This window comes from Pogona vitticeps, chromosome 3 (assembly GCF_051106095.1).
Source record: "Pogona vitticeps strain Pit_001003342236 chromosome 3, PviZW2.1, whole genome shotgun sequence".
In the NCBI taxonomy this organism is placed as follows: domain Eukaryota; kingdom Metazoa; phylum Chordata; class Lepidosauria; order Squamata; family Agamidae; genus Pogona; species Pogona vitticeps.
Window position 1 is genome coordinate 36,159,179 of NC_135785.1, and position 26,619 is coordinate 36,185,797.

At 40.2% G+C, this 26,619-nt stretch overlaps 1 protein-coding gene across 1 annotated transcript in view; it reads left to right on the top strand.

Annotated features, from left to right (window-relative positions):
- Positions 1-26,291, top strand: part of WDFY1 (WD repeat and FYVE domain containing 1) — a 38,208-nt gene extending 11,917 nt beyond the window's left edge. The window contains exons 4-12 of the mRNA XM_020795488.3: positions 2,005-2,059; positions 4,598-4,748; positions 10,337-10,449; positions 15,145-15,271; positions 16,983-17,088; positions 19,977-20,078; positions 20,558-20,688; positions 21,106-21,214; positions 23,271-26,291. Coding sequence (XP_020651147.1) covers positions 2,005-2,059; positions 4,598-4,748; positions 10,337-10,449; positions 15,145-15,271; positions 16,983-17,088; positions 19,977-20,078; positions 20,558-20,688; positions 21,106-21,214; positions 23,271-23,330 — 954 coding nt within the window. The 3' untranslated portion in view covers positions 23,331-26,291. The remainder of the gene's footprint in view (positions 1-2,004; positions 2,060-4,597; positions 4,749-10,336; positions 10,450-15,144; positions 15,272-16,982; positions 17,089-19,976; positions 20,079-20,557; positions 20,689-21,105; positions 21,215-23,270) is intronic.
- Positions 26,292-26,619: the final 328 nt, after the last annotated feature.

Genomic DNA, 26,619 nt, shown 5'->3' on the forward strand with positions numbered 1-26,619 from the left:
GTTGGGATGGGAGGCGCTTCATGCTAGTGTAAGTCAACCCTTCCCCTTCTCTGCCCCCTTTTTGGCTCCTGACAGCTGATCTCAGTTAGCATAGCAGTTGTGCTAGCAGATCCAGCTGCACCAGGAGAGCCAAGATCATCTAGCATAGGAAGCCATGCCATTGTAGGAGCTATTCTGCCAGTACAAATGACTTCTTTGCAATCCAGACCTATTACAGCCACCACATCTTTAAGTTAGGATTATATTGCCAGTCATTTTCTACTCCCTGGAAATCAGTGGGGCTTCAGATAATCATACCAAAATGTCCCATTGATTTCAGTAGAAATAAAAATGACTGACTTGATCAAGATCGATGCTTACTAATTGTTGTACAATATTGTAAATTACTCTCAATATTTTGAGTCCATATATTGACGTTATTAATTCTCAGTGTAATTAATCTAGAATAAAATAACTGGCGTTTCCTTGAGAGGTGCTGGTTTCTTCCGCTCATTTGTTTTACGTATGCTTTGTTTTGTTGTTGGAGAGTAGTCCAGAGAATAGTTTTTCCCTTTATGTTCTGAAATCACACAGTCTTGGAGGACTGTGTCTCACATAGATAAACCCTTAATATCCAAATCCAGATGAAGCAGAATAGTGTTAGAATATGTAAATATTATGCTAGCCAGCATGTATATATGACTGTGTATATATAAGAACGAATAAACTGCATTATATGCTTAAGAGAACATGTATAACCAGATTGTGTCTCGTATCAGCAGACAGATGCTTTGGGGGTTAACTGTCAGATACAAGAAAAAGTGTCAGTATGAGGCTTGTCTGTTGATATGTTAGTTTTCAGTTAATGCTGTCTGCTGCTAATTTGTCTGCTGTTAGTATGTTTGTAAGGAAAATGTTAGGAAACTGATGAGGTGTCTGTTATGAAAGTGTTATTAAGTCTGTCAAGCACAAACCAAATCTATACCAATACTGCTCTCTCTCTCTCTCTCTCTCACCCACTCACTCACTCACACACACACACACACACAAATATATAAAGGGAGAATATTTTCCATCATCGATGTGATTTCTGTACTTATAATCTGTTTCTTATGCTCACATGTAATCTGTTGTTTGTTTCTTATACTCACATTTAATCTGATGTTTGTGGGGTTTTACTTACAAAAACTCAACAAATATATGTTAGTTTCCCTGAGCATTTCTTAATTAGGAAGGCATAGCTTAAATAGATGGGACTTTCTCCATGCAACCCATTTCAATTTAGTGGTTTCAATTCTTCCAGTTTGTTCAAAACATTCTGTTTCAGTTTAAGCAAAGTTCCTATATCCCCTTGACATGCACATTCCAAATCAAGATGTTTATGAAACCTCCAAAGCAAAATAAGTAAATGTTACTTATACACTATTTATAAGCAGTGTATCTCCAATATATGGTAAACTAAAATGAATTTGGTGTACTACCCTGTTTCCCTGAAAATGACCTAACCTAAAAATAAGCCCTAGTATGATTTTTCAGGATGCTTGTAATATAAACCCTACCCCCAAAATAAGCCCTAGTTAAGTGAAACCCCGCCCTCCACCGTTGTGCAGCAACCAGAAGAAAAGAAAGAAAAAACATACCCTGGAAATAAGTCCTAATGCGTTTTTGGAGCAAAAATTAATATAAGAACTTGTCTTATTTTTGTGGAAACATGGTAGATGCAATGAAATAGGTGCTTTCCAAGAGCTACTCTTGCAGTTGCACCAAAAGGTCATCCTCTCACAGGAAGTTTCTCCATAACAAAAAATCAGAAAACAGAAATTCCAGACTGAACCTGAAATAAAAGATTTTGGTAGGCAATCTTTGTAAATTATTCTGTAGAAGGGCAATGTTACTTGACTTTTCTGTTTAACAAATACTGCATTGTTGTTAGCGAATGAAGGTATTTTTCTGGCATCATTAGGGCCTGCTTGTTTCTGGAAAAAAAATCTTTCTCTTGATAATCATTTGATTGCTTGGTTTCAGGAGTTTCATATCTCAGAAGACTTTAATAAGATGAACTTTGTGAAGACTTACCCAGGTAATAGAACAGTGAAGTGTGCATTCCTTCATAGATGACATTGAATTATTATTGTGGGTTTTTCGGGCCCTTTGGCCATGTTCTGAAGGTTGTTCTTCCTAACGTTTCGCCAGTCTCTGTGGCCAGCATCTTCAGAGGACAGAGTGCTATTCCTATCCTCTGAAGATGCCGGCCACAGATACTGGTGAAACATTAGGAAGAACAACCTTCAGAACACGGCCAAAGAGCCGGAAAAACCCACAACAATCATTAGATCCCGGCCGTGAAAGCTTTTGCGAATACATTGAATGATTAATTTGAGAGTGTCAATACAATTTGATAAAATAGTATCAAATGTTTATGCAGATTATTAAACATGTTTGGAAATAGAAGTGATAAATTGCCTGTGGGAATGAATAGTTAGACTTTTTTTTAAAAAAAATTAAACTTGTAAATGTTATTTTAATTAAAGCTTACATGACTTTGGTACTCAGCAGGATCTTTGGTCCAAAGCATCCTTGACCTTTCTTCCTCAGATTTAACATGGGTTCTGTGAACATTAGTGGGATGGACTTGATCTGCCATTTGTGAGGTAATTTTTTTCTCTCTGCTGTCCTGTGGACCATTCTGGGCTCTGTCATCTGCCACAGAGATCCAATATGGAGTGCCAATAGATTCTGGCAGATTCAGTGGTAAGACTAGTGACTTTGTTTGAACTCCCAAGCTCTCTTTTTTCAGCTGGTCATGGAAGACAAAGCAATAGAAAGAATATCTCTCCAGGATGAAATGGAAAATACATGCAGGCAACATTTTCAGTGTGGGATCCTAGGAGAGGGGGAGTAATATTTGGAGCAGCAAGTCACTCCATTCATGCACAGCTTTTTCTTACAGTACAAGGCCAACCCCATATAAGCTGATCTGTATTTTGACTTATTCTGCATCAGAAAATAATGTTGGCTTTGAGTGGGATCTTTTGTTGAAATGGCAGTAAAAGAGCTTTTATGTCACAATGGATAACTATTTTCCATTTCAAGAATATGCTTTTTCCCCTTCTAACTAATAATAGTGGTTTCTCTCTATTGCTCTCCCGTCACTCCCTTGACTTTTATTTTGGTGTTTTGTTTAATAGCAACTATGTGTGTGCTTTGCTCTTTGTTTGAACCTTTTTCTTTCTCTGAGTTTCTGTTCCTTAATGGAAAATGACCTTCAGATATTTGTGGGAAGGAATTGATTTAATGCAAGAAATCTTTAAATGAATAGACTTAATGATAAATGAAAAAAAATTGTGGTTTGTTATTGGAGCAATTATAATAAAAACAATAGTTTTGTCTTTGTGCCTGAGAATTAAATGCCAGCAGTCTTTTGAGTCATCCATGTATAAGCCACAACAAAATTTATTTCTGAATGTTGACCTTTGCTTCTCTCCTGTTCAACAACAAATTGTACCTAAATACAGTGGTGCCTCGCTTAACGATTGCCTCGCTTAACAAGGAAATCGCTTGATGATTAGGTTTTTGTGATCGCAAAAGCGATTGCAAAACAATGGTTTAAATGGGAAAAATCCGCTTCACCATGATCGGTTCCCTGCCTCGGGAACCGATTTTTGCATTATGATGATCTAAAAACAGCTGATTATCAGTTTTCAAAACGGCCGCTGGGTGTACAAAATGGCCCCCCGCTGTTTTCTAGGACAGATTCCTCGCTTTACAGGCAGCGAAAATGGCCGCCCCTATGGAGGATCTTCGCTGGACGGTGAGTTTTCAGCCCATTGGAACGCATTGAAGGGCTTTCAGTGCGTTTCAATGGGCTTTTTTATTTCGCTTAACAAGGATTTCGTTCTACAGCGATTTCGCTGGAACGGATTATCCTCGTTAAGCGAGGCACCACTGTAGGTTGCAAATTGTTGTCATTTGTAGCCAAATATGGTTTTTGAGACTGGGTCAGGGCTGCCTAACCCCAAAATGTCAGAGGTGGGGAAGATACACCCTGTCTTCTTGCCAGCCTCCTGTGATTATAATTGGGAAGTCACTTTTTTCTCCCTGTTTTTTATCCATAGCATTAAAAAGCTGGAATCCTGTTATTGTTCATATAAGGTTTGTGTAGTTTGCTGCAGGTAATTGTGGCTAATTACAATGCATTGTGATGCATCTCAGTTATACAGTTAGGCATGTGGCTAGGCAATGAGACTGAAACGCTCCCTGGAACTTTGTCAGTTAGCTGTGATTAGCCACAAAAAGTTACTCAAGACTTACATAAATGCTAATAGTACTCTGGTCAGCATGTTAGTGTGGATGCAGTTATTGTACCTGCTGAAGTTTTTTTCCTTCCCCAGGTAATGTGTCTGTAGGAGCTTCTGGCAATGTTGAACGTGCCTTGCATCCACCCCTTCCCATTGCTATCATAGAAAGCAGAAACCAGGCTATTGGTGGTTCTGACTCCACCTGTACAGTAAAACAAATAGTACTGATTGCAATCTGACTTTGTATAAGTGTTAGGCATCCGTTATTGAAATCCAGGTGTATTTAAGTCAAAGTGTTGTAATGTTTATCTGTCTCACAGCTCACCAGAACAGAGTGTCTGCTGTCATCTTTTGTTTGGAAGCAGAGTGGGTTATCAGCACCGGCCATGATAAATGCGTTAGCTGGATGTGTACCAGAAGTGGAAACATGCTAGGACGACACTATTTCACGTCCTGGGCTTCTTGTCTCCAGTATCCTTCAGAGTGTTTGCACTGCTCAGTGTGTGGGGTTTCCTTGAGATTTCTTTAAAGCACACAAAAGTTTTGTCCCTACTTTATGTTATCTTTACCAAGAGATAGAGATTAAGTGACAGATTCTTCTGTTAGACTTAATTATCATTACAGATGCTTTTGTCAATTTGCTATGACTAAATATATCTAAACTTGCTGGATAGTGTTTCCGTGTGCAGTTTTTCAGTACTTCACAAATCCTCAGATGTGTACAGTGGTGCCTCGCATAGCAATCACCCCGTTTAACGAAGAAATCGCTTTGCAACAATGTTTTTGTGATCACAAAAGCGATCACTTTGCGATGTTCCCTATGGGGAAAATTGCCCCCATTTTCACATAGCTGATCGGCAATTCCAAAATGGCTGCCGGGTAAACAAAATGGCCACCCGTTGTGTTGTCTCGCTTGAGAGGCACCGAAAATGGCCGCCCCTATGGAGGATTTTCGCTTAAGTTTAGTTTTTAAGCCCATAGGAATGCATTAATGGTGTTTTAATGCGTTTCTATGGGCTTTTTAATATCACTTAGCGATTAAATAGCTTAGCAGCGATTTTTGCTGCACAGATTAACATCGCTAAGCGAGTCACCTCTGTGTTGTTGTTATTATTATTATTTTATTTATTTATTTATTTGATTTGATTTGATTTGATTTGATTTGATTTGATTTGATTTGATTTGATTTATACCCCGCCTATCTGGGCAACCCGTCCACTTGCTTCATTGACAGGACTAGAAGCTACTTTCATCCAATAGTGCAGTGCACGTCTGTGTGTGGAAGACTGTTCTCTTGATATCTACAAGACATGTTTGGAATGAAAAAGCAAGATTTGTCAGATTCCTTGTCATTGATTGATTGGATTCTTCACTTCTTCACACTAAGTGTATTGTATTAACTGAGTGGGGAAGCATGGTATGGCTGCCACTCCTGTCCAGTTATCTGTTTCTTTAATTTTCATCTTGTTCCTGCCTATTATTGATGAGGGTTTAAGCTTACATAGGAATGATCTTTTCTGTTGGAACAAAGCAGACATAGCTACAAAGAGTTTTGTTTAGTAACAGTAACAGTAGGACAGTGTTGTCTAGTTCAGTGGTTAGTATATCATACACTTACAGGATCAGTCCTGGTTTTTATTAGAATACTTGAATTTACCAAAAGGAGACAGGTGTTAAAGGCATATACTTAGATTTAATTTCTGGAAAAGGAGCTAAGTTAGTCTGATGCAGCAAAACCTGCCAGGAGTCTTGCAACAGTTTAAAGACTGACATATAAATTATGGTCTTTATGCTGTAATAATTCTGTTAGTCTTCAAGGTGCCACAGGATTCGTGTTTATGTATAGCTAAAGAAATCCCATGAATTTGTGCTAAGTGCTAGAAATCTCAGTCCTTCCATGCACAAATCAACTTCTGCTTGCCTCATTTGTTGCTGCAATTATTAAACAAGTAGGAGTTAATTGTCTCAAGTAAAGAAAGGTTACATGATCATCTCTGGTGTCTCTTCCCTTCTCCTACTTTTTGATCTGAGGTGGTTTGATTTTCCCTCCACCCCTTTTTCCCAGAGCCACGTAAGGGTGAAGCTCTGAAGGGTTCTTCCATCTCTCTGTGATAACAAAGGTACCACCATTGGTATTCTTTCCTTCTCTTCTGCCCTTGCACTTGTATCAGGAGTGGGGAGCAGAGAGCATCTACAAGAACAGAAAACAATCCTTGACTGATCTGAAGTTTTATGGCACTTTTGGCAGTCAACTTTAGCGTATCTCTAAGCAGGATTCTCCAAGAACCTTGTTTTGTCACTTCATTCAGACCAAGCGGAAATTAAGATTGGTTAAAAGTTGACAGGAGCAGGGGGAGACAAAGGTGAAAAAGTCAGTCTAGTTGTCTGCATGTGTAGTCGCCTGCTTGTCTAAGCTTGGATTCTCAGTTACAGATTTTGGGGAAATTATTGAGATGCTTAGGGATTTGAATGGAAGGAAGATGTTCCTGTAGCCAAAGAGGATGGAGGGCATGGTGTTTATAGCAGGAGACTATGAAATGCATGCTGCCAAATGCTTCTATATCATTAGAACAATCTCCTTAAAAAAGATGCCAGGGTTCTTTTAGTTTAGGAATTAGAAAGGCACCTATGGCACAAGTCTGTACCTCATTTGCTGCTAAATAAGGGTTAGCTAGTGTACACTTAAACTACTCCACATGAGTGGCCTTGTTGCTAAGAAGGCTGTATTTGGATCCCACATTGCCTGCTTATTGTTTTTCGTCCACTTTTTCAAATACTCCATGCCATCTTGACAACTGCCTTGATTAAGATCGGATTAGCAGGAAAGTGGAAAAGAGGAGAGGATCAGCTCCAGTGTTCCCGTCCTCCCCATTTCTCTCCCTAAAAGGTGTGCTGGTGGTAGTGGTGGTGGTAAGGCAAAAGGAGGAAGGGAAGGATAGGTGACAGGGCCTTTAATGGGTTTCGTTTAGTCGTTTAGTCATGTCCGACTCTTCATGACCCCATGGACCAGAGCACGCCAGGCCCTCCTATCTTTCACTGCCTCCCGGAGTTGTGTCAGATTCATTTTGGTTGCTTCGGTGACACTGTCCAAGCATCTCATCCTCTGTCGTCCCCTTCTCCTCTTGCCTTCACACTTTCCCAACATTAAGGTCTTTTCCAGGGAGTCCTCTCTTCTCATGAGATGGCCAAAGTATTGGAGCCGCAGCTTCAGGATCTGTCCTTCCAGTGAGCACTCAGGGTTGATTTCCTTTAGAATTGATAGGTTTGTTCTCCTTGCAGTGCAGGGGACTCTCAAGAGTCTCTTCCAGCACCACAATTCAAAGGCATCAATTCTTCGGCGGTCAGCTTTCTTTATGGTCCAGCTCTCACTTCCATACATCACTACAGGAAAAACCATAGCTTTGACTATTCGGAGTTTTGTTGGCAAGGTGATATCTCTGCTTTTTAAGATGCTGTCAAGGTTTGTCATCGCTTTCCTCCCAAGAAGCAAGTGTCTTTTAATTTCATGGCTGCTGTCTCCGTCTGCAGTGATCATGGAGCCCAAGAAAGTAAAATCTGTCACTGCCTCCATATCTTCCCCTTCTATTTGCCAGGATGAGATGGGACCAGTGGCCATGATCTTAGTTTTTTTGATGTTGAGTTTAAGACCGTTTTTTTGCACTCTCCTCTTTCACCCTCATTACAAGGTTCTTTAGTTCCTCCTCACTTTCTGCCATCAGAGTGGTTTTAATGGGTTAAACAGTGTTTATCCAATAGTGGAAATTGGATATTTTAGGGGCCCTCTTTTTCAGAAAACTGAAAAGTATTGGATTTCAGAGGCTCTCTAGTGGAATAAACTGAAAGAATCAAAAAACAAAACAAAATGCTTCTTTCATATGTTTTTATTTTAAAAAAATGAGTTGTCCTGAAAGTCATGATTGTTGGTGAGACAAAATTAGCACCCTCTTTGCTTCTACCTCATTCATGCCATTGGAAACCAGTCAAGATTTCATCCCCTTTGTATTCTATGAATTTTGCAAGATAGCATGACAAAACCCTGTTGCTTAGTGACTAAATTACATTAGAGTAGGCCTGTTGAATCAGTGGGATATGAGTCAGCTGCTCTGTACGTTCTATTGATTCATATGTGCCTACTCCAATTGTGACTTGCTTTAGTTTTAAGGATAAAAGTATTCTTAATATTTATAGCATCCCTGTGATACTTTTCATTACTCTTCTTTCCGATCTGTAAAAGATGAGTTGTGCTTTTGGGTTTTGAGTAAATCTGTAGGAGACTGTGATTTGAACACAGTCATATAAATATATACTACTATATCTGCTTAGTTACGGCTTCTAGTAAATATCCAGTGTGGTTTTCACAGAAGGCATCACCGGCTCTTGACTGCAGAGGGTTCCTTTACTTCAGATTTTTTCTCTCCTAACAGTGGGCCATTTGCTAGAGTCACTAATAATAAGACAGATGATTATTTCAGTATGTTTGTCAAGAGCCTCTGAAGTAGTTAATGAGGCAGTTAGGAAAAGATAGGCAAACATGAAACACGGTAATAGAGGTAGTCCAGAGTGTTCAACATTGTCAGTCCATCAGAGCAAACTGTAATAAAATTTCCACAGAGAATGGAATTCTAATGGTAAAAAGCTGGAGCAGCAAACTTCTTAAATGTGTTGCATGATCAGTCTAAATCTGCAGTGGCCATTTCTTTGAAACAAGTAGTCCACAAGTCGGTACCGAAGTATGAGGCAGTGATGATACAATACACAGGTTTTAGACGGCTTTTATTTCTAACCTAGTAAATTGAGACGCATGCAAGAGTAATGCAAAAGAGAAGGGAGGAACCTTGGCCTGTTACTGTGTCAGATCCAGATCGTAGGACCACCTGTTCCTTTTCAGTTGAGTCTAGGCAATGGACCAGTCCTTAAGATGGTTTTGTACATATTTCTCGACACCGTTTTTACATAGTCTGCTTAAAAAGAAGGCTATGAACAGCAAGAAGGCAACAGTAGGTGTGTTTTTGCCGGTTAAATTGTCCTCAAGCTGAGCAGTTGGAGAATAAGTGTTTTCCTTCAGTTAAGATGACAATAAAATTCTAAGTGTTTCAGCAGCTTAGCTCTTTTGTAATATAAGATGTTATCTGTATTATCTGTTCATCTTGTTTTGCCTCCTTGTAATATTACTGGGATTTGTCAAAAGTCCCTGTTTCTGGAATTGATGGTGATTAAGAACTTTTCTGCAGAATGCACAGGCCTTCTTCCATGAATGTTCGGCTGTTTTAAATAAATACATAGAAGTATCTGGTTCAGGCCAGCAATCAGAGCCATCCAATATTGAAGGCCTTTGTTGAAAGGGAAGTGGTTTTATCTGGCACTGTTCTCTGGAATGCTCTTTTCCACAAGGACAGAGATTCATTTTCAGCCTCATGCTGGTTGGACTCCTACATATGCCAGCTGTGCAGTCACATGTGCTTCCTCTTCACTTCCACCTCCCATTATGAAAACCCCTGAGAGAATTTTTTTTTCTTGTTGACGTTGGCTGCTTGTTGTGTTGCCCAGGAGATGGAACTAATGCTCCTCATGGTGCCGTGGCAATGTATTTGTCCTTGTTTTTTTGTTCTAGCTTGCCCAATTGGGGCTTACAGAAGATGGTTAAGGCAGAATAGGAAAGAAACTCCAGTCCTGAATAAGACTAGCATCTCCCTCCAGTTTTGGAACCATTAAGTGGCACGGGTATGCTTTTAAACAGAAACGGGAACTGCTTTTTTGGACAACACTACCCAGAATTCCCAGCTAACATAGCCACTGGCCTCTCAGACAGGAGGCTTTTGGGAGTTGTAGTCTAAAGTAGTGTTTCCCATCTCTGCTTTTAAAGTCACAGAAGACTGGAGCTTTGTTGGCTTGAAATAAATGCAGTATCCACTACATCTGTCTGTATACTTCTAGGTAGGTACATCTTCCTCTACATTGGGACAAATTAAATATGTTTACTGCCTGCCTCTGTGTTTTCTGTGCTGCTTAGCACTCAAGAACTGTAGCAGATAGCCACTCCTTAACTTGTGTGTTGCAAGATACGACTTTGAAACCCAGCACGCCTTTGTTGGCGACTACTCTGGACAGATCACGTTGCTGAAGCTTGAACAGAGCACATGCTCAGTGATTACAACTCTCAAAGGACATGAAGGTAACCCTTTTTTCCTAATTTCTTTTCATTTTGGCATTAATCTATAACACACTATAAATAGATGCAAACTGTAAATAACACACTAAATAGATGCAGCTAGTCCTTCCTCATGATTTTTGAAGTGGGGATTCCTTACCTTTTATTTCTGTGTCTACTATCAGCTTTCCAGTCCTGCTTTTAAAGGTCCAAGCTTAAGTTCTAAAGTGAAGAAACTAATGGTTGTTGTGGGTTTTTCGGGCTTCTTGGCCGTGTTCTGAAGGTGATTTTTCCTAACGTTTTGCCAGTCTCTGTGGCCGGCATCTTCAGAGGATAGCAAACTGAAGAAACTAAGTTGACATATAGTGGGCGAACATGTTTGTATGTGTGTGTTTTAAATGCAGTGGTCCCCAACCTTTTCCCAATCACGGACCGGTTGGGGGGGGTGGCATGCTCACAGGAGTGTGGCGCACCTGCTGGGGAGTGGAGCGTGCTTGCGCGCATGCACATGATGGTGCTCAGGAAGTGCATGCATGCACTGCTCGCAGGGGCGGAGTGTGCCCGTGTGCATGCATGTAGCAGTGCTCGCGGGGGGGGGGCAGGAGATCTTTACTTTATTTAGACTTATACCCCGCCCCTCTAGACAAAGTCTACTCGGGGCAGCTTACAAAAAATGATAAAATTCGATAGAATAATACAGTTACTAAAACCTAATAATACAACAACGAATAATACTTGTACCTAATGATACAACCTAATAATACGACGAGATCTGTGTCCATGGCCCGATCCTGCTTAGGCCGTGGACTGCTGCCGGGTTGTGGACCAGGGGTTGGGGAACCCTCTTTTTAAGGGAATAATTGGCCCTATTGTTTGTTGGTAGTAAAAGGCTCTTAATTTATTCTTCAAGGAAAGTATAGCATCTTTTTATGCATAAGATAACAGGCTGTCTGGGATTTTGGGCAGCGGCAGCAGGAAGGACTTTGCCTGAGACCACATTAGGGTTCTTCATCTTTTTACACCCATAGGCATTCTGTAATTGGAATTTTGAGATGTCATGTGTATCATGACCAAATGGTTTCTGCCACAAAATTGCTGCCGTGGTGGGTTAGGATAGTCACAACTGCCCATTTCAAAGAAGCCAGATCACAAAGGCTGCAAGAGAAGTAATGTGCCTAAGAACCTGAGAACAAGGTAGAGATGGGGCCTGAGCCCCCAAACCACAGTTTTGTGCCAAACACCTATTTTATAGAAAAGAAACCAATACACTTTGATAAAGTGCTTTTGAATAAATTACACTCAGTTTGTTCCACCATTCTCTCACCTCTGCCAACTCCCCCCCCCCTTTTGTTTGTTTTGGCCAATTCGTTTTCAGAACTTCCTAGTCCCTCTTCTGTCTACAGCAGAAAACCCATTTAGGCCCAGCCTGTGATTTTATTTATTTCCCAATTCTACTTACTCTCTTCCTTTCACTTAGAATTATCCCTCGAGCATCCTCATTTATCTGTACACCTTTGCCACCCAGGATCAAACCTCTAATCTTCATGTGTATATATGTGTGTAGCATGTCTTTCCCTATTGCACTGGCCCCTGCCCTCACAACATCTTAGGTTGCTTTTTGTTGTTCGGTTTTGGTGGAGGAGTCAGTTCAAAGTGAAATGCTAGTGAGGCTCCCAGATGGTAAAATTAGTGCATAAAATGGAGATTGCAGGCGGCTGGAAGTCAGTGCTTTACTTTTCAGTGCATCTGGTCTGCTGATAAAATTGGTGGCCACCTGGGGTCCTCCAGAGTTTTTCTTGTTATATAAATGGAATAAATAAATGGAATAAATAAATATATTTTAGGGATGTTTGTTTGTAATACAGCTCCAAGCATTGATCATGCTAGCCAGGGCTTATGAAGCTTGGAGTACAACAGCATCTGGAAAGCCATAGTGTCCCACCAGCATATTAGAAGAAATGACTGAAAATAGCTTTTTTTTTTTTAAAAAAAATGATTGTTAAGGAGAGGTAGCATTCAGGGATGTCAAGATAGGCACGTGCATGTGCATTGCAGGGGCAAGTAACTTCAGATGGCCCCTCACTGTCAGAGCAGGCAGTATTTAATGGACTAATGGTTCCTGTCAATTGTGTTGCTTACTTAGATGAGTAATCAGTGGGTAGCAATTCTAATTGAGCAGAAATGGTAATGGTCTGCCAGGTAAGCAAACCAACTCTGGAATGACTATCTTCAAAATGTAACTTATTAAGCCATGTGGACACTAGGTGGCAGCATTACAAATACTGAGACTGCCTGTTTCCTAAGCAAATGGCGCACAGTATTAATTTGTTTTGCCTTTTCTGCAATGTGTCTTCACTTTTGCTCTGAATGCACACAGGTTATGCCTTAGTAACATTATGCACAAAGGAAAAACCAGAAGATCCAGTGCGTTTTCTACATATATGACTTCTTAAAACTGACACATGGAACAGGATGATTCATGGGGACCCTATATACACCATTACGTCTTCTGTCTTAACTGTGCTGTCCCCATCTCTTGCCCATTTCATTCACTAGTGTTCTTATTACTAATGGTCACTGACATGTGCAGTGGCAGAGTTTGCTCTCTGACTCTGGCCAACATGTGGAACTCCCACATTTCTTGCCACCTTGGAACTCTAAAAGAAGGAAATGGTGGTGGTAGGAACTTTCCAGTGGTCTGCCATTCATTCACTGGTTCCCAATGGCACTCTCCAAAGATATGTGTTATTGTCCCTTGCTCTTCTACATGGTTTTAAGTCGTTTATTTATAGTTACCTGGATCATTCAGTTATTGCTCAAGTGCAAACCCTCTTAGAAATTGCAGTTCAGCCCTGTCATGTGCCTTAAAAGCATTGGTGTAAAATCTTTTTAGGTCGACACATGAACACTCCTCCCTCTCTCTCACACACACATACAGAAAGAGAGAGAGAAAGGCATGTTCATGCTTATGGTCTCCTTGCTCGCTCTCACATATACAGAGTCTTTCTGATGCCTGGCTTCAGGGTTACTGGGAAGGGGGCAGGCCAATGCCATTTCTTGGTTGTGATGGTAATCATTGTAAGCAGCAAGCTGGCAGCTTCAAAGAAGAGAGCCTTCCTGCCCCACTGATCCCAGTAACTACTCCACTGCCACCGTTAATGGCAATAAAGCAGCAATCCAGTTTGCTTCAGAACCACCATTGCGCTGTACCATATTAGCAGCAATACCAGCAGTCATCTTGGTGGTGATAGATTTGGGGATGGCTTGGGATCTTAAGAGTGTCAAAAACATAGCTTGGGGGTTCAATGCTTTAAACTACTGACTGAATCATAATGTGTGTGGCTGTGTAGCATTTACTTATCTCTTCTTCCTTGGGAAACTAATAGTGATATATGGCCCTGCCAGATGGAATGATTAGTTGCACAGCTATACACACTGAGAAGCACGAGGCTCAGCACTGACTATCAAATGCAGCAGCGTTCCTGAGACAATTAGCAGTTTCTATGTATCTTTATAGTAGACTGCAAATGTTGGGCAATAAGAATTAAGTGGAAACAGTCAATATTGGGACACTGCTGTACAAATAAGGGAAATCAAATAAACTCAGAATAAAGAGCAAATTCAGATAAGGTGACTTGGGAAAAAAAGATTGATACTTCGGAATACATTTCAAGGGCCAGTGTAGAGAGCAAACTAAGTAGTTTTACTTCATTTCAAAGTGTGATGGTAAGCAGACATGGAATGTGACAGTGAAAACCTGTCCAACTGATAATAAGATTTCTGGCAAGTTCTTGTGATGCCCAAGTATCTTTATTGTCCCATGGCTCCCTTCTCTTTTTTATCCTCACAGTAATCCTGTGGGTCAACAGAGGCTAAGAGTGGGTGACTGGCCTGTAATGATTGGGGAGTCTGAAATTGGTCCTCCTTTGTCCTGTGCTGGTACTATTAACTAATACACTGTACTGGTTCTCTTTGTCTAACAAAAATTCTCCTTCTGCATTTTCTTTAGTAGGCTGGGGAAGGAATGAAACCTTTCTTCCTGGCCTGCCTCCTTAGCTTATGCCAGGGTGAGGATTAAGAGAATCTCGTGTGCTGGGTGCAAATTTTGCATTCTAAGCAGTTTTGCCTTGCCTTTTCCCAGAGTGCAGGACTATTTTTGAAATGGCCACATACTTCCATTCTGTCAAAACAAGACTTCCAGAATCAGAAATGTTCAGTATATAATTTTCTTGATCAGAAACAATTTACTATTTCTATTAGAAATGGTTTGCAATTTTGTGTAGAGGACGAGAGGAAATTTAAGTGCTCCAAGCAACTCGTTTACATTTAATAATAGGAAGAGATGAAATCTTGTGAAAAGCTTAAAGATGTCTATACTTGAAATTACTTCTGAGACCACCTTTTGCCTTGCTGAGTTCTGTTCCTTGTGGTAGTGTCTGGTGTTTAAAAAAATCATGAAAAATACATCCAAGCATAGCTTCCTAATTGTTATTTCTTAATTACTTTTTTAAAAAAATCTACTACTTTTAGCTGTATCATATTACTGTCTTTTGATTAGGCTGTTTCTTTTGCCCCCTTTAAGGGGAAGATGGCCAAGACTATAGCTGGCACCTTGAAGTGCAGTGTTAAATTCCTTAGCCTGTAGGTTCTTTACCCAAAAGCTATTAGTTCCCCCCTTTCATTTAAATTAAAAAACTATATTATTCCCTCCTAACCTAGGAAGTATTGCTTCCCTCTGGTGGGATCCTGTTCAGCGGTTACTCTTCTCTGGAGCTTCTGACAACAGCATAATTATGTGGGATATTGGTGGAAGGAAAGGCCGGACGCTGCTGCTTCAAGGCCATCAGTATGTATTATTTCATTTTTCTTGTACGTATAATTGTTGGTGGAGTCCTTGATGGTACTTATATTGTGCCAAGGGATTTTGTTTTGCCCTTTTTCTCCCCACCCCATGCTGCTCCTAAATGAATCCTTGCATGTTTAATGGTGCTTAACGAAGTGGAGGTCAAAGATTTAAACTCAGGTTGACAGAGTTTTTGCCTCTCTGTGCTAGCCAGCCATACATAATTCCTTACTGCAGAGATACTGCACTTCATTTGCATGTATAACATATTGACACAGATGCAGCAAACACATCAATAATATTTGACATGCTGGTGTTAATTTCCCCAGTGCTAGAAAGTTTCCATCCTTTCTTTAGCGCTTTGACAGCAGTCAGTTCTCCCGCATTCCAGGAATATGTGCTGGAATCACACCCTAGCAAAGTATGTGGTTGTAGAAGCTATAGCGTAGGGTCTGTATTTTTTTGGTTGATGCTCCAATATCAATAATGGTTTTTGTTGTTCTGGTGTCATCTGTCAAGACAGTGTAGTGGCAATTTTCCTTTCTTACAAAAAACACAGATCAATCTTTATGCATTATTTTCTTTTTGCAAGATAATGGCAAGACCTCTTACTATAAATATTAATGATTGCACTTCACTGACATTTTCTCCCATATATGTTGGGAGAAAGCACAAATGTTTGCTAAAGCGTTCAGTGGGAGTGGGGGAGTTGAATAGGTACCATATTTTTCTGTGTATAAGATGCTGCTTTTTCCTAAAACCATTACACTAAAAATTGAGGGGCATCCTCTACACGGATGTAAGCTGAGATAGCTGAGGAGAGAACAAAATGGCACATACTTTGCCTCTGTAAACAGGCTTCCTTGAGTCACGAGGCTTAGCTTCCTACAGTCAGGAGATTAAGCTTCCTCCAATCATGAGCCTCATGGAACTGACGTTAGCTGATGCTGTAAAAACCAATTGGAACACACCTCAGAGGTGGAGCCTGTAGACTCAGATTCAACAGGGACTCCTAATGTCCGACGTTCTGAGCCCAGAGGCTACTGAAAGCTAAGTTTTCTTTATTTTGGGTTTAAAAAGGGGGATATCTTATAAACGGGGGGGTGTTATAAATGGAAAAATACGATATGTCTTCTCCTATGTGGGAAGATACTAATTTTTTTCTGTTTTGATCCCTCTGGTGAATGTCCCCAAGAACAAGATGGTGTGGCTCAGATTCCAAGTCTGAATGTGTAAAACTTGCTTAAAATAATTGTGTAGCAAACATTGTAATGTTGGTTGTTAGACTATGTAAAGAAATTATCAAATGAACTGAAAAATAAGGTAAGCATTTCTTCAGTTTCCTTTTTTGACTCTTATTAACAAATGTGATAGGAAGATAATGAGGAAGGTGTAAGACCTTATGCAGTGAGTTTATTTCTTTAATCTAGGATTGACTCAGAGCTCTTTCATGACAAATGATAGTAATCATGCAGCACTCCTAAATTAAAAAAACAACAACATAAAAAAGATACCCTAAGACCTTGTAACATTAAGCAAGATCCCCTCTAGTTATCATGAATCAAGAATGTTTACCTGGAGATAAACTTGTTAAAAAATACTTACACCAGCAACAGGAAGATTTAGATCACGATTCTGTATTTCTAGCTGATCAATTAAAATACTGTACTGAAATTGAGAATTGTGTTCTTTTGCATTTTTTGTTTTGTTTTAGTGATAAAGTGCAGGCCCTTTGCTACCTGCAGCTTACACGACAGTTGGTTTCTTGTTCAGCTGATGGGGGGATCACAATCTGGAATATGGATGTTAGCAGAGAAGAGGTAGGAATTGTCAGAAGGCCTAAAATTATTGTATTTCCTTCAGGAATGCCAATTCGAAGTGATTGTTCCATAAATATGACAAATAGTGTTGTTTACATTTATGTATTATATTAATTCATGAGCATCCAGTTAACTAGTTAACTTTGCCAAGTACTGTAACTAAGAAATAGAGGAATAAGGGGGCAGGGGGCACTTGTAAAAACCAAAGTAGGGTGAGGAGGGTGTCCCTGTGAGTCCAGCCAGCCCCAGTAGCCTTGGCCAAGTTCCTGCTTTCCGTTTCTGGATTCACACAATCAATAGGCAGCGAATAAAACTCAACAGGGTTTATTGGAACTTGGATCATGGAGAAGGATAACAAATGGTTGAATACTGAGACATCAGTCCCAGTTTCTGCACTAGTCCTGCATTCACTCCCTGTTTTTATTCGCTGAAAGGGACTAAGTCTTTTGGGGTGACTTAGTTCCCTTTACTGAGCCCCCAGTTTGATCAACTTGGAGCAAGGCGTGATATGCCCACCCTGAGGGCAGGTATGCCGGGATTTTCCCCTCCAGTGTTATGGTCTCCTCACCTCCCAGTGTTGTCGGTTGTGAGATCTTCTCTGCCAGCATCTCGTAAGGGACGAGAGAGAGCCACCTTTCTTTCTTAGCTCCCTCTCTTCTTTCTTCTCCCTTTCTCCTGTAAAGGAGGGTTGCAGGGGTGGCCTGTACTCATATTTGGAGTCCTCTCCTTTGGGCACCCAAAACTGGACCCATACCCCTCTAAAAGTAGAGATGTGGTCTCATTCATCTGGGGCTACTTCTCCAGAGGACTGCTTGACTCAGTAGTTGTCTGGCCACTCTGCCCAAACATCTCCCTAGTCTTCCATCTCCTGAGGGTCTTGATTCTCTCCTTTGTCCTTCGGCTTCCTGGGGTTGGTTTTCATTCTCCCAAGTAAGAAAGTTTGTTGCCTCCTCCGTATCATCCTTTACTGTCAGAAGGGCTTTCCTCTCCCTCTAGCAGAGGGCTACCTCTCCTGCATGTGTGTATCTTGGCGGTTTAAATGGTGGCTGAAATCCTGTTGTTTTGCATAGTAATTTGCACTAGAGTAGTGGGTATTTATGGGACGTGGTGGCGCTGCGGTTTAAACCGCAGAAGCCTCTGTGCTGTAAGGTCTATAGTTCTGTAGCTGTAAGATTGAATCCACACGACGGAGTGAGCGCCCATCGCTTGTCCCAGCTCCTGCCAACCTAGTGGTTCGAAAGCATGCAAATGCAAGTAGATAAATAGGGACCACCTTGGTGGGAAGGTAACGCCATTCTGTGTCTAAGTCGCACTGGCCATGTGACCACAGAAGATTGTCTTCGGACAAATGCTGACTCTATGGCTTGGAAACGGGGATGAGCACCGCCCCCTAGAGTTGAGCACGACTGGACAAATTGTCAAGGGGAACCTTTACCTTTACCTTTAGTGGGTATTTGGTGAGTTAGCTCTTTGATAAGCTCCAGTGATAAAAATGTGCCTATCTAGTTGTGGCCTGCTATTCGAAGCAAGAGGATTTCACCCATTGTTTGCCTGGCCATAGCATGCAGCTGCTTTGGCAACAGTGTGTGCCAAAAAGTGGGATGCAAAACTGGAAAAATAAGTATCAAACATTTGCTTGTTGGATTTATTTGAAGACTTTTTACTTCTTTCCCTTTATCATCAACTCCCATTTGGAGGGATCCCGTTTTTGAAATCTTGATATGGGGAGCATTATCCACTTAGCCTTGTGCTTTGATGATCACAGAACGTTAAAATCTGTAGCTGATTAGCATTGGCATAGCTGTTTTAGTTAGCAAAACATTATTTAGTTTTTCCTTTCATCTGGCCTTCATGTCCCCTCAGTATCCTTTCTGGAGGACTTAGGGACTCTTGGAAGAAGATCTAGGGAGAGGGAGAGGGCTGGAAGATAGTGTCCCATCATGCAAGTGGAAGTCAACTCATGTGACATTAGAGTCCATTATTTAGTGCCATCAAATTTTCCGGGTTGCTTCAGCATACACAAAGGAAAACATCTTATACTCAAGCAGGTGGAGTATTGAAAACTCAAGGGCACCTTAAGATGACTTTGGGGCCATATGTGCGCCATATATTGCCCTCCTCTCCCAAGACCTTTATCCTTAAAAAAACCTTTTGTTTAGGCTGAAAGCTACAGGTGTTTATGTATGGGAAAGCAGATTAGGGAATATTCTAGTCCTTTCATAGATTTCCAAGTGGCCCCATTTCCAGGGAGGACAGAAAGAGATTTTAACACATGTACAGAAAATAAGCCCAGGCGATCATTAAATTAATTGCTTTGAATGGCATTTATAGCACTCAGAAACAAGAACAGGACATGTTTAACGTCAGATTATGAGTGAAAACGGAAGGCATAATTATTTGACTGTTGAAAGCTTCAGCTTTTCCAATTACTCACTATCTTTTCTTGATCATCCAGATGCTGGAGAGTGGGGAGTTTTAAAGCCCTGCAGCCAGCCAATAATTCAGTTGTGGCAAAGGAGTCTTCCTCATTAACATGGTTGTAATGAAAAATGCCACAGCAAAGGGCAAAGTGTGGGAGGTGCGCAAAGATTTAGGGGACAGCCACAATTTCAGCTATCCTTCATATGTGCAGCTTGAGACTAAATTAGTCTAATTACATCTGGAGGGTGGCAAATTTTACAAGTCATGCTTAGATTTCAGGGACACTGCTTTTACAGACTCTGTGTCTTAGCTATAGACTCCAGTGTATTTTCATGTTTTTTTACTGAGACAAAGCAATGTCCAAGCGCAGACAGCTTAATACCTGCAACATTTCCACCATTTGGGAGGGACTTTTCCTTTTTTGTTGCAATGTATCAAAATGAATCCATTGGTCTTTCTTTTTCCAGGCCCCTCAGTGGTTGGATAGTGATTCGTGTCAGAAATGTGAACAGCCTTTCTTCTGGAACATAAAGCAGATGTGGGACACAAAGACACTGGGACTGAGGCAGGTGAGATGGCTCCATTGTTTGCAGATCATTTGAGTGCTACCAGTGTATGGAAAATTGGTGAAAGTGGCAGCAGGAATTAGTAGTTTATTCTTGCAGCAGCCTAGATTCTGCACCAGCTGTGTCATTTTCTGCATCCTTTATATGCATGCATATACACATACCTTGTCTACCACATAGACACAGAAAAGCTGTTTTCAATACATTATAATATTTTCACTGGATCTCTGTTCCAAGTCACAACTCCAGATGTTTTCTTAGATCTCTAAACCCTGGGATGGTCTGCACTTGAGTTTCTAAATGACCTCTTGCTCCTTGATGAACTTGCCTTCTGATCAATATCTTCATTGGAAATCTTTATTTGCCTCACCTCTTGGAGCTCATTGGACTGAGGATTAGAGAGACCATCTTAGAGGAGATGTGATTTGAGGATGATGCACTTCCAGGTTTTTCTAATTGCATTTGCTTTTCATTTCATCCAGCATCACTGTAGGAAATGTGGCCAGGCAGTATGTGGCAAGTGCAGCACTAAACGCTCCAGCTATCCCATAATGGGCTTTGAATTCCAGGTCCGGGTGTGTGACTCCTGTTTTGACTCAATCAAGGACGAAGAGTAAGTATGCTTAAAAACGGTTCCTTTGTGTTTCAGGTATTAATGCCCTCTTCTAAAGAATTTGGGTTGTTTTCCCCTCAAAGCAAAATTTTACTGATGGTACAGATATTTTCTAGTATAAACCAGCAGGATACCCTAATGAACTTGTTATCTTAAGTTAAGAAGGCACTAGGGCAGTCAGATTAGCCTGTGACAGGCTGTGGAGATATTTCCCCCTATACTTTTTAAAAGGGAGAGTAGACTCGGATCTTCTCTGTACAAGGACTTGCACTGGGCTGAGGTGGGAGTAAGGTTGGAATGTTCTACTCATCCCAGATATTGAGAACTGTTTAATGAACTGGCTAGTCAGAGATCTTAATATTAGAGAACTCATCAAGCAAGTGTCACTTATTTAACCTCACCTTTTCTCCCTTCAAGTCGGACTTCTTTGGCAACTTTTCATGAAGGAAAACATAACATTTCCCATATGTCAATGGACATCTCACGAGGGCTTATGGTGACATGTGGAAGTGATCGTGTAGTGAAGGTGAGATCTTTCTCTTCTGCCTTGACCAAAATGTTCTCTTGACTATTAATGAAACATGCAAACCTTCAAAAACCCGAGATGCAGAAATGTTCGGTTGGATTGAGGAAAACCTTAAACAAATAGCAGTAATAAATTTCAACGTTTAATAATAATTTGGAAGCCTTAACAGAACAGTTTAACAGAGGTTCAATAGCTGCATTGTCTTGGCTTATTAAACTTTGTGCAGTATCCTATCTTAGACAGCTGGCATAAAGCTAGCTTGTCACTTGTCAGCCAGTATCCCACCTTTATCTAGGTTGCAGGCAAGGTGACATCAGCCATCTTCTGAACTCTCTGTGTAGACTGTTACATAAAGGGGAAAGTAGTACTTCACCTCCCTGTTAGGGCCATGTGGATGTCCTGTGCTGAAATGGAATTAACAATATTTCCATTTGCTCCTGTACTAATGGAAGATCAGTATTGTTTCCTGCCGAAGAGCCTAGCACTTGATACCTTGTGTGTCGGTGCTGGTGCAACTCTGTACTTACCTTAGAAGTCTAGTGCCCTCAATAAACTAAAGTAGAAGTTAGTGCATTCAACAAATTGTGTTTTTTTTTTTTAAAGGGAAAGGAAGCCATGTGAGCCCTTAAGAAACAAATGCAAAATCTCAATCTGAGCAGTGCTTCGTTAGGACCAGAAATGTTACAGAATAACAAGCAAGCTTTTGAATTCTCCAGAACTCTTGATCTACTTGGATTTTGTAGAAGGCAGGAAGGGGCTTGATGTTAACTCAGAATCAACATTCGGTCACTTTCAAAGTGATTGAAAGGAACTGTGCTAGGTGCTGCAATTGTCAGGCTACAGTTAAGGTCCAGGGACAAGAAACAATGACTGCCTATATTGTTAAAAATTAGATGATTTCAAGAATACAGGTATTGCCTTGTTGAATAGAGCCAGGGATTTATTTAAAAAGCATTCTGTTTTCTGTGTATTCTCGAAGGCTTTCACGGCCGGGATCTAATGGTTGTTGTGGGTTTTTCGGGCTCTTTGGCCATGTTCTGAAGGTTGTTCTTCCTAATGTTTCACCAGTCTCTGTGGCCGGCATCTTCAGAGGACAGCACTGTTCTGTTTTCACTGGGTAATCTTCAAAAAGCTCAGAAAAATACACAGTGGAAATAGTTACATCTTCCTGACTCCAGCATTTGATGATTGGGTCTTTAATTAGCAATTGTTTGCTACTGTCAATTCTAGCTTAAGATAACTTGCAGGATTTTTTATATATAAAGAAGGGATTTACCAGTTCCTCTTTCTGGCGGTGCTCTCAGACCATGCAGTTTGCCCAGGGCTGCACAAGTGGCAGGGAATGTAGACCTGTTAGCCTCACATGTCCATGTGATCTCTGCTGACCGCCCCCATCCTGAAAGACAGGGAGGATTTGAACTCATAGCTTCTGGCTTTGTAGTCAACTGCTCCAACTCTGAATTTTATCACTGCATTAATTGACCCTATGTATCTTTAGTTTTGGAAAAATTAATATTTAAACTGGTTTGTCTACCCTATTCTCACTATCTTTGAACCTGAATCCATTTTAAATTTTTGTATATCAAGGAACAAGCAATAAGAAGCAATGCAGCTGTAAGGATCTAGAATTTAAAAAACCAAGATTAAATATCAAGCTGACTAATGCAGGTTCTAAATGTAATTGGTCTTATCTTCTAACAGTCTGCTAAAGATTGGCTTTTGATGTTTTCTGTTACATTGCGTTGCAATGGATCATCTTCATTATTTTGTTGTGTATTCCCTTGGAACCTATGTATAAAAGGATATACATGTTTGTAAAAAATTGAGAAAGGTAACCATTTACCTTCAGATAGTGGGTTGAGACAGCTTGACCTAAACTGGGTTCCAATAGAAATGCTACCACCACTTAATGTTTCACCATTGTAAGGTAAAACATTAAGAAGTGAGTGTCCAAGAGTGTGTTTGGGCAAAATTGGGCTCATGGACGTGAAAAGGTTAAAGACTCGTACTGTAAATCACAGAATGGCTTCTTTTTCTTCTGCTTCTTTTTCTTCAGATATGGGACATGACACCGGTTGTGGGTTGTGGCCTTGCAACTGGCTATGCCTCACGCTAATCTAGGCCTGCCAGAATATACTACCTTACACACCAAATGGATACACTCTCTTCTGTGACATTTACCACAAAAATGCTGGCTACTTGACTCCGTAAAAGCTTTTTTTTCTCAAGATGGGACAGCCACCATTTTGTGGAGCAGAATTCTTCTTTAAGGTTTACCAGAAATAGCAGAGTATACTTAACTGCAAGTTCACCACCTGTGGAACAAATACAGAAAACATCTGATGAAGAAAAACTGCTCTGATTTGATTTATTTGTAGTGTTTAATGTGCTGTTCTCTGCTGAAATAATACTGTATAGTAAGGGGTTAAAATGGGTATAATGGCAAGAAGACATGCACAAGTAGGAGTAACTTATTCTCAGTCCTTATAAACCATCGCTGTAGACTAGTGTTGTTTTATGAACAGGCATTGTGAAGGCTGGCTCACAGACATTTAGTATGAGTTTGCCTGCAGGAAAAAGTAAATAAATAAATCCTTTCCCGGCAGCACTGCAGTAAGGATGAGAATGTTTTTGGACTATTTTTTACAAAATCTGCTGTTTTTCCCTTCAGATGTGTTCATACTGTGAGAAAAGTATCTCCAGGTAGTCTTGAGTAGATTTTTGTATATGATAAAATACCAAAATCACAACAATGCAGTTTTCTGTAATAATAAAAGCAAACTGATTCATTGCATTGTATGCCATGTATGTACAGATATGTTCCAGTGGAATCTTAATGACATTGACAGTCAACATACTTTGAATGAAACAGCGTTGTGTTCTTCTGTTGGCTATGAAACACTGAGTTGTGTGCTTTCCCACTTCAGTGGAGTCTTAATGAAGTAGTAAGAGCCATCTTGATCTCAAAGTCAGTACTAAACATGATTTTTGAACCATCTCAATAATAACTAGCATCATACATTTGGACTCTTACAATTAAATGTTTTAGGAATGAGTAGGCATGGAAAGTTATGGGTTTAAAATACTGATTTACCGTATGTTGTGAATGAAGGTGATTTATTTGTTACACTACAAAATTATAAGTTAGAAAATGTCACCTGAGCGTCAGCTCAAGTCATCACTCCATTCTTTCTGAGGGTTACATCATTACTATTTTTTACCTTTCAATTCTGAGAGGAAGTATAGCTTTCTTTAAATATTTGAGCTCACCAGAGTCAACAAAATGAAATGACTATTAGTTGCCTGGCAGCCAGTTAAGATCTAGGACAAAAAAAGTTCCTTTAGGCTACGATATGGACTGCTCAAGCTCCCTCCACGTAGAGAGCAGTATCTCTTCTCCTATTGTACATTATGCTGATTCTTTGTAAGGGATCCTTACTGGGGGAAAAAATAATTCTAACAAGGAAAGGATTTTCCCCTTGTTTCTGGAAAAGTCGTTGTTGAAATGTGAGTCCCTTGAGTGAACAGTTGGATCAACTGTTCCATCTTTTATAGCCTTCTATATGTTAAAGGGATATATATATATGAGAGGAAGAAAAACATAATTTGAAATGTTATTTGAAGGTGATACAATGTTTTTCCAAAATTTGTCATAAAATAGGGATGAATCAATGTTACATGCTACTGCTTTATGACTTACTGATTTCTTAGCTATAGACTGAAACTTCAGAAAAGATACACAATTGTTCCTAAGTTTCTGAGTTAATATAAAATTCCATTTTGAAGGGGGAAAGGAGGAATAGATATGACAAGAATCACATATTTCAGCAGTATTACTTGCATAGTAGATTAAAGAAGAGTAACCAAGAATAGAATATTCTTCCTCTGAGTTGATGAATTCACAGGGCTGAGAAAAATGACCCCATGGACTAGTAAATTCATACTACTAAATGCCTTATTGGATTATATATAAGTGAAGCATAAGGTCTATGGTTTAAACTAGAATTATTTTCTTCACCTTGGTGCCAGAAAGCTCATTTTATCTGGAAATGTGTATCTGTATTTTTTAAAAATCATCTGACTTGAAAATGTTTGTTACCTTCCCTTTTCCCATTAAAATGACTGTGATCTTTCACATATATCCTCCTTGCCAAATTGGGGTAGCTTATTTGCATCTGGTAAACACTCAGCACCTGTACTGAGTGTACGAAGTAGAATCTCTTAAGAGTATAAACTTCAGAATAACAGCTTTCACCTCTTGGTAATTGTGCTCATTATCTTCCATTAATATTTTCCTGAAGGGTGCTGAGTTTGCCTCCTGACTGAGTGAATATATGTATTTTGTGGCAAGTAAGAAAGTGTTGGCTCAGCTAAATACATTCAAGAACATTAAACAGTCTGAATATTTCCGAACAGAAGTTCCCTAGCAAAGTCATAGACCTCTGCTGAAGGCTGTGGCCTAGCCCAGATATTCTGTAAATAAGTGTACTCCATATGTAGTGAAGGGAATGTGCTAATCGTGCCCATTCTGTGATTATTTTCAATATGTGAAAGCAATATTCACATATATGTGGGTTCTGTATATAAGCCAAAAACCAATTTTAATATATGTTCTGGCTCACTTGAGAAAGCCTGCATGGATACAACAGCCTCCTCCTTTCAGACTGTTGCTTTTGCAATTTGAAAGCAGTAATGGAGGGGACAGGACTAGCCTGCTTCCTTCACTTTCTGTGAACTGCACACGTTTACAGAATACCTGGCTAATTTTTATATATTAAAAAAAATGATGTGAAGGGGAGGAAACAACTCATGCTGTGCGCTGTAACAGTGACTGTCCTTGTCAGTTGAAATGTGTAATTGCTTAAATTTGACTTTACATACATACCCCATTTCTTCCCGTTCTTCATGGCAGAGCAACAAGTACTGATGTTTTTGTCCAGTCGCTATGCTCTTGTGAAAGACTGTATCATCCCTTTTCTGAGACGCTAGTAATGCTGTCTGTTGTTTTTCCCTCCTGTCTTTTGAAAAAGAATTTGAATGTTGTACAATAAATAAAAAAAGTATTTCCTGATAGTAATTTCTACTCTCCTTTCTCATAACCCTTCTGCTTGGGAGTAATCATTTCTTACTGAGATATATGAGCTTTGTTTAAAAGGTTGGTCAAATGGATGAGGGAAAAGAAAAAAAAAGCCAACCAGAAGACTGGTTGAACAAAGCAAAAAGCAAAGCGTGCTGCTTATATACTGCCCCATAGTGCTTCACGCACTCTCTGGGCGGTTTACAAGTTAATTATGCAGGCTACACGTTGCCCCCCCCCAAGCGAGCTGGGTACTCATTTTACTGACCTCAGAAGGATAGAAGGCTGAGTCAACCTTGAGCTGGTTACCTGGGATTGAACCCCAGGT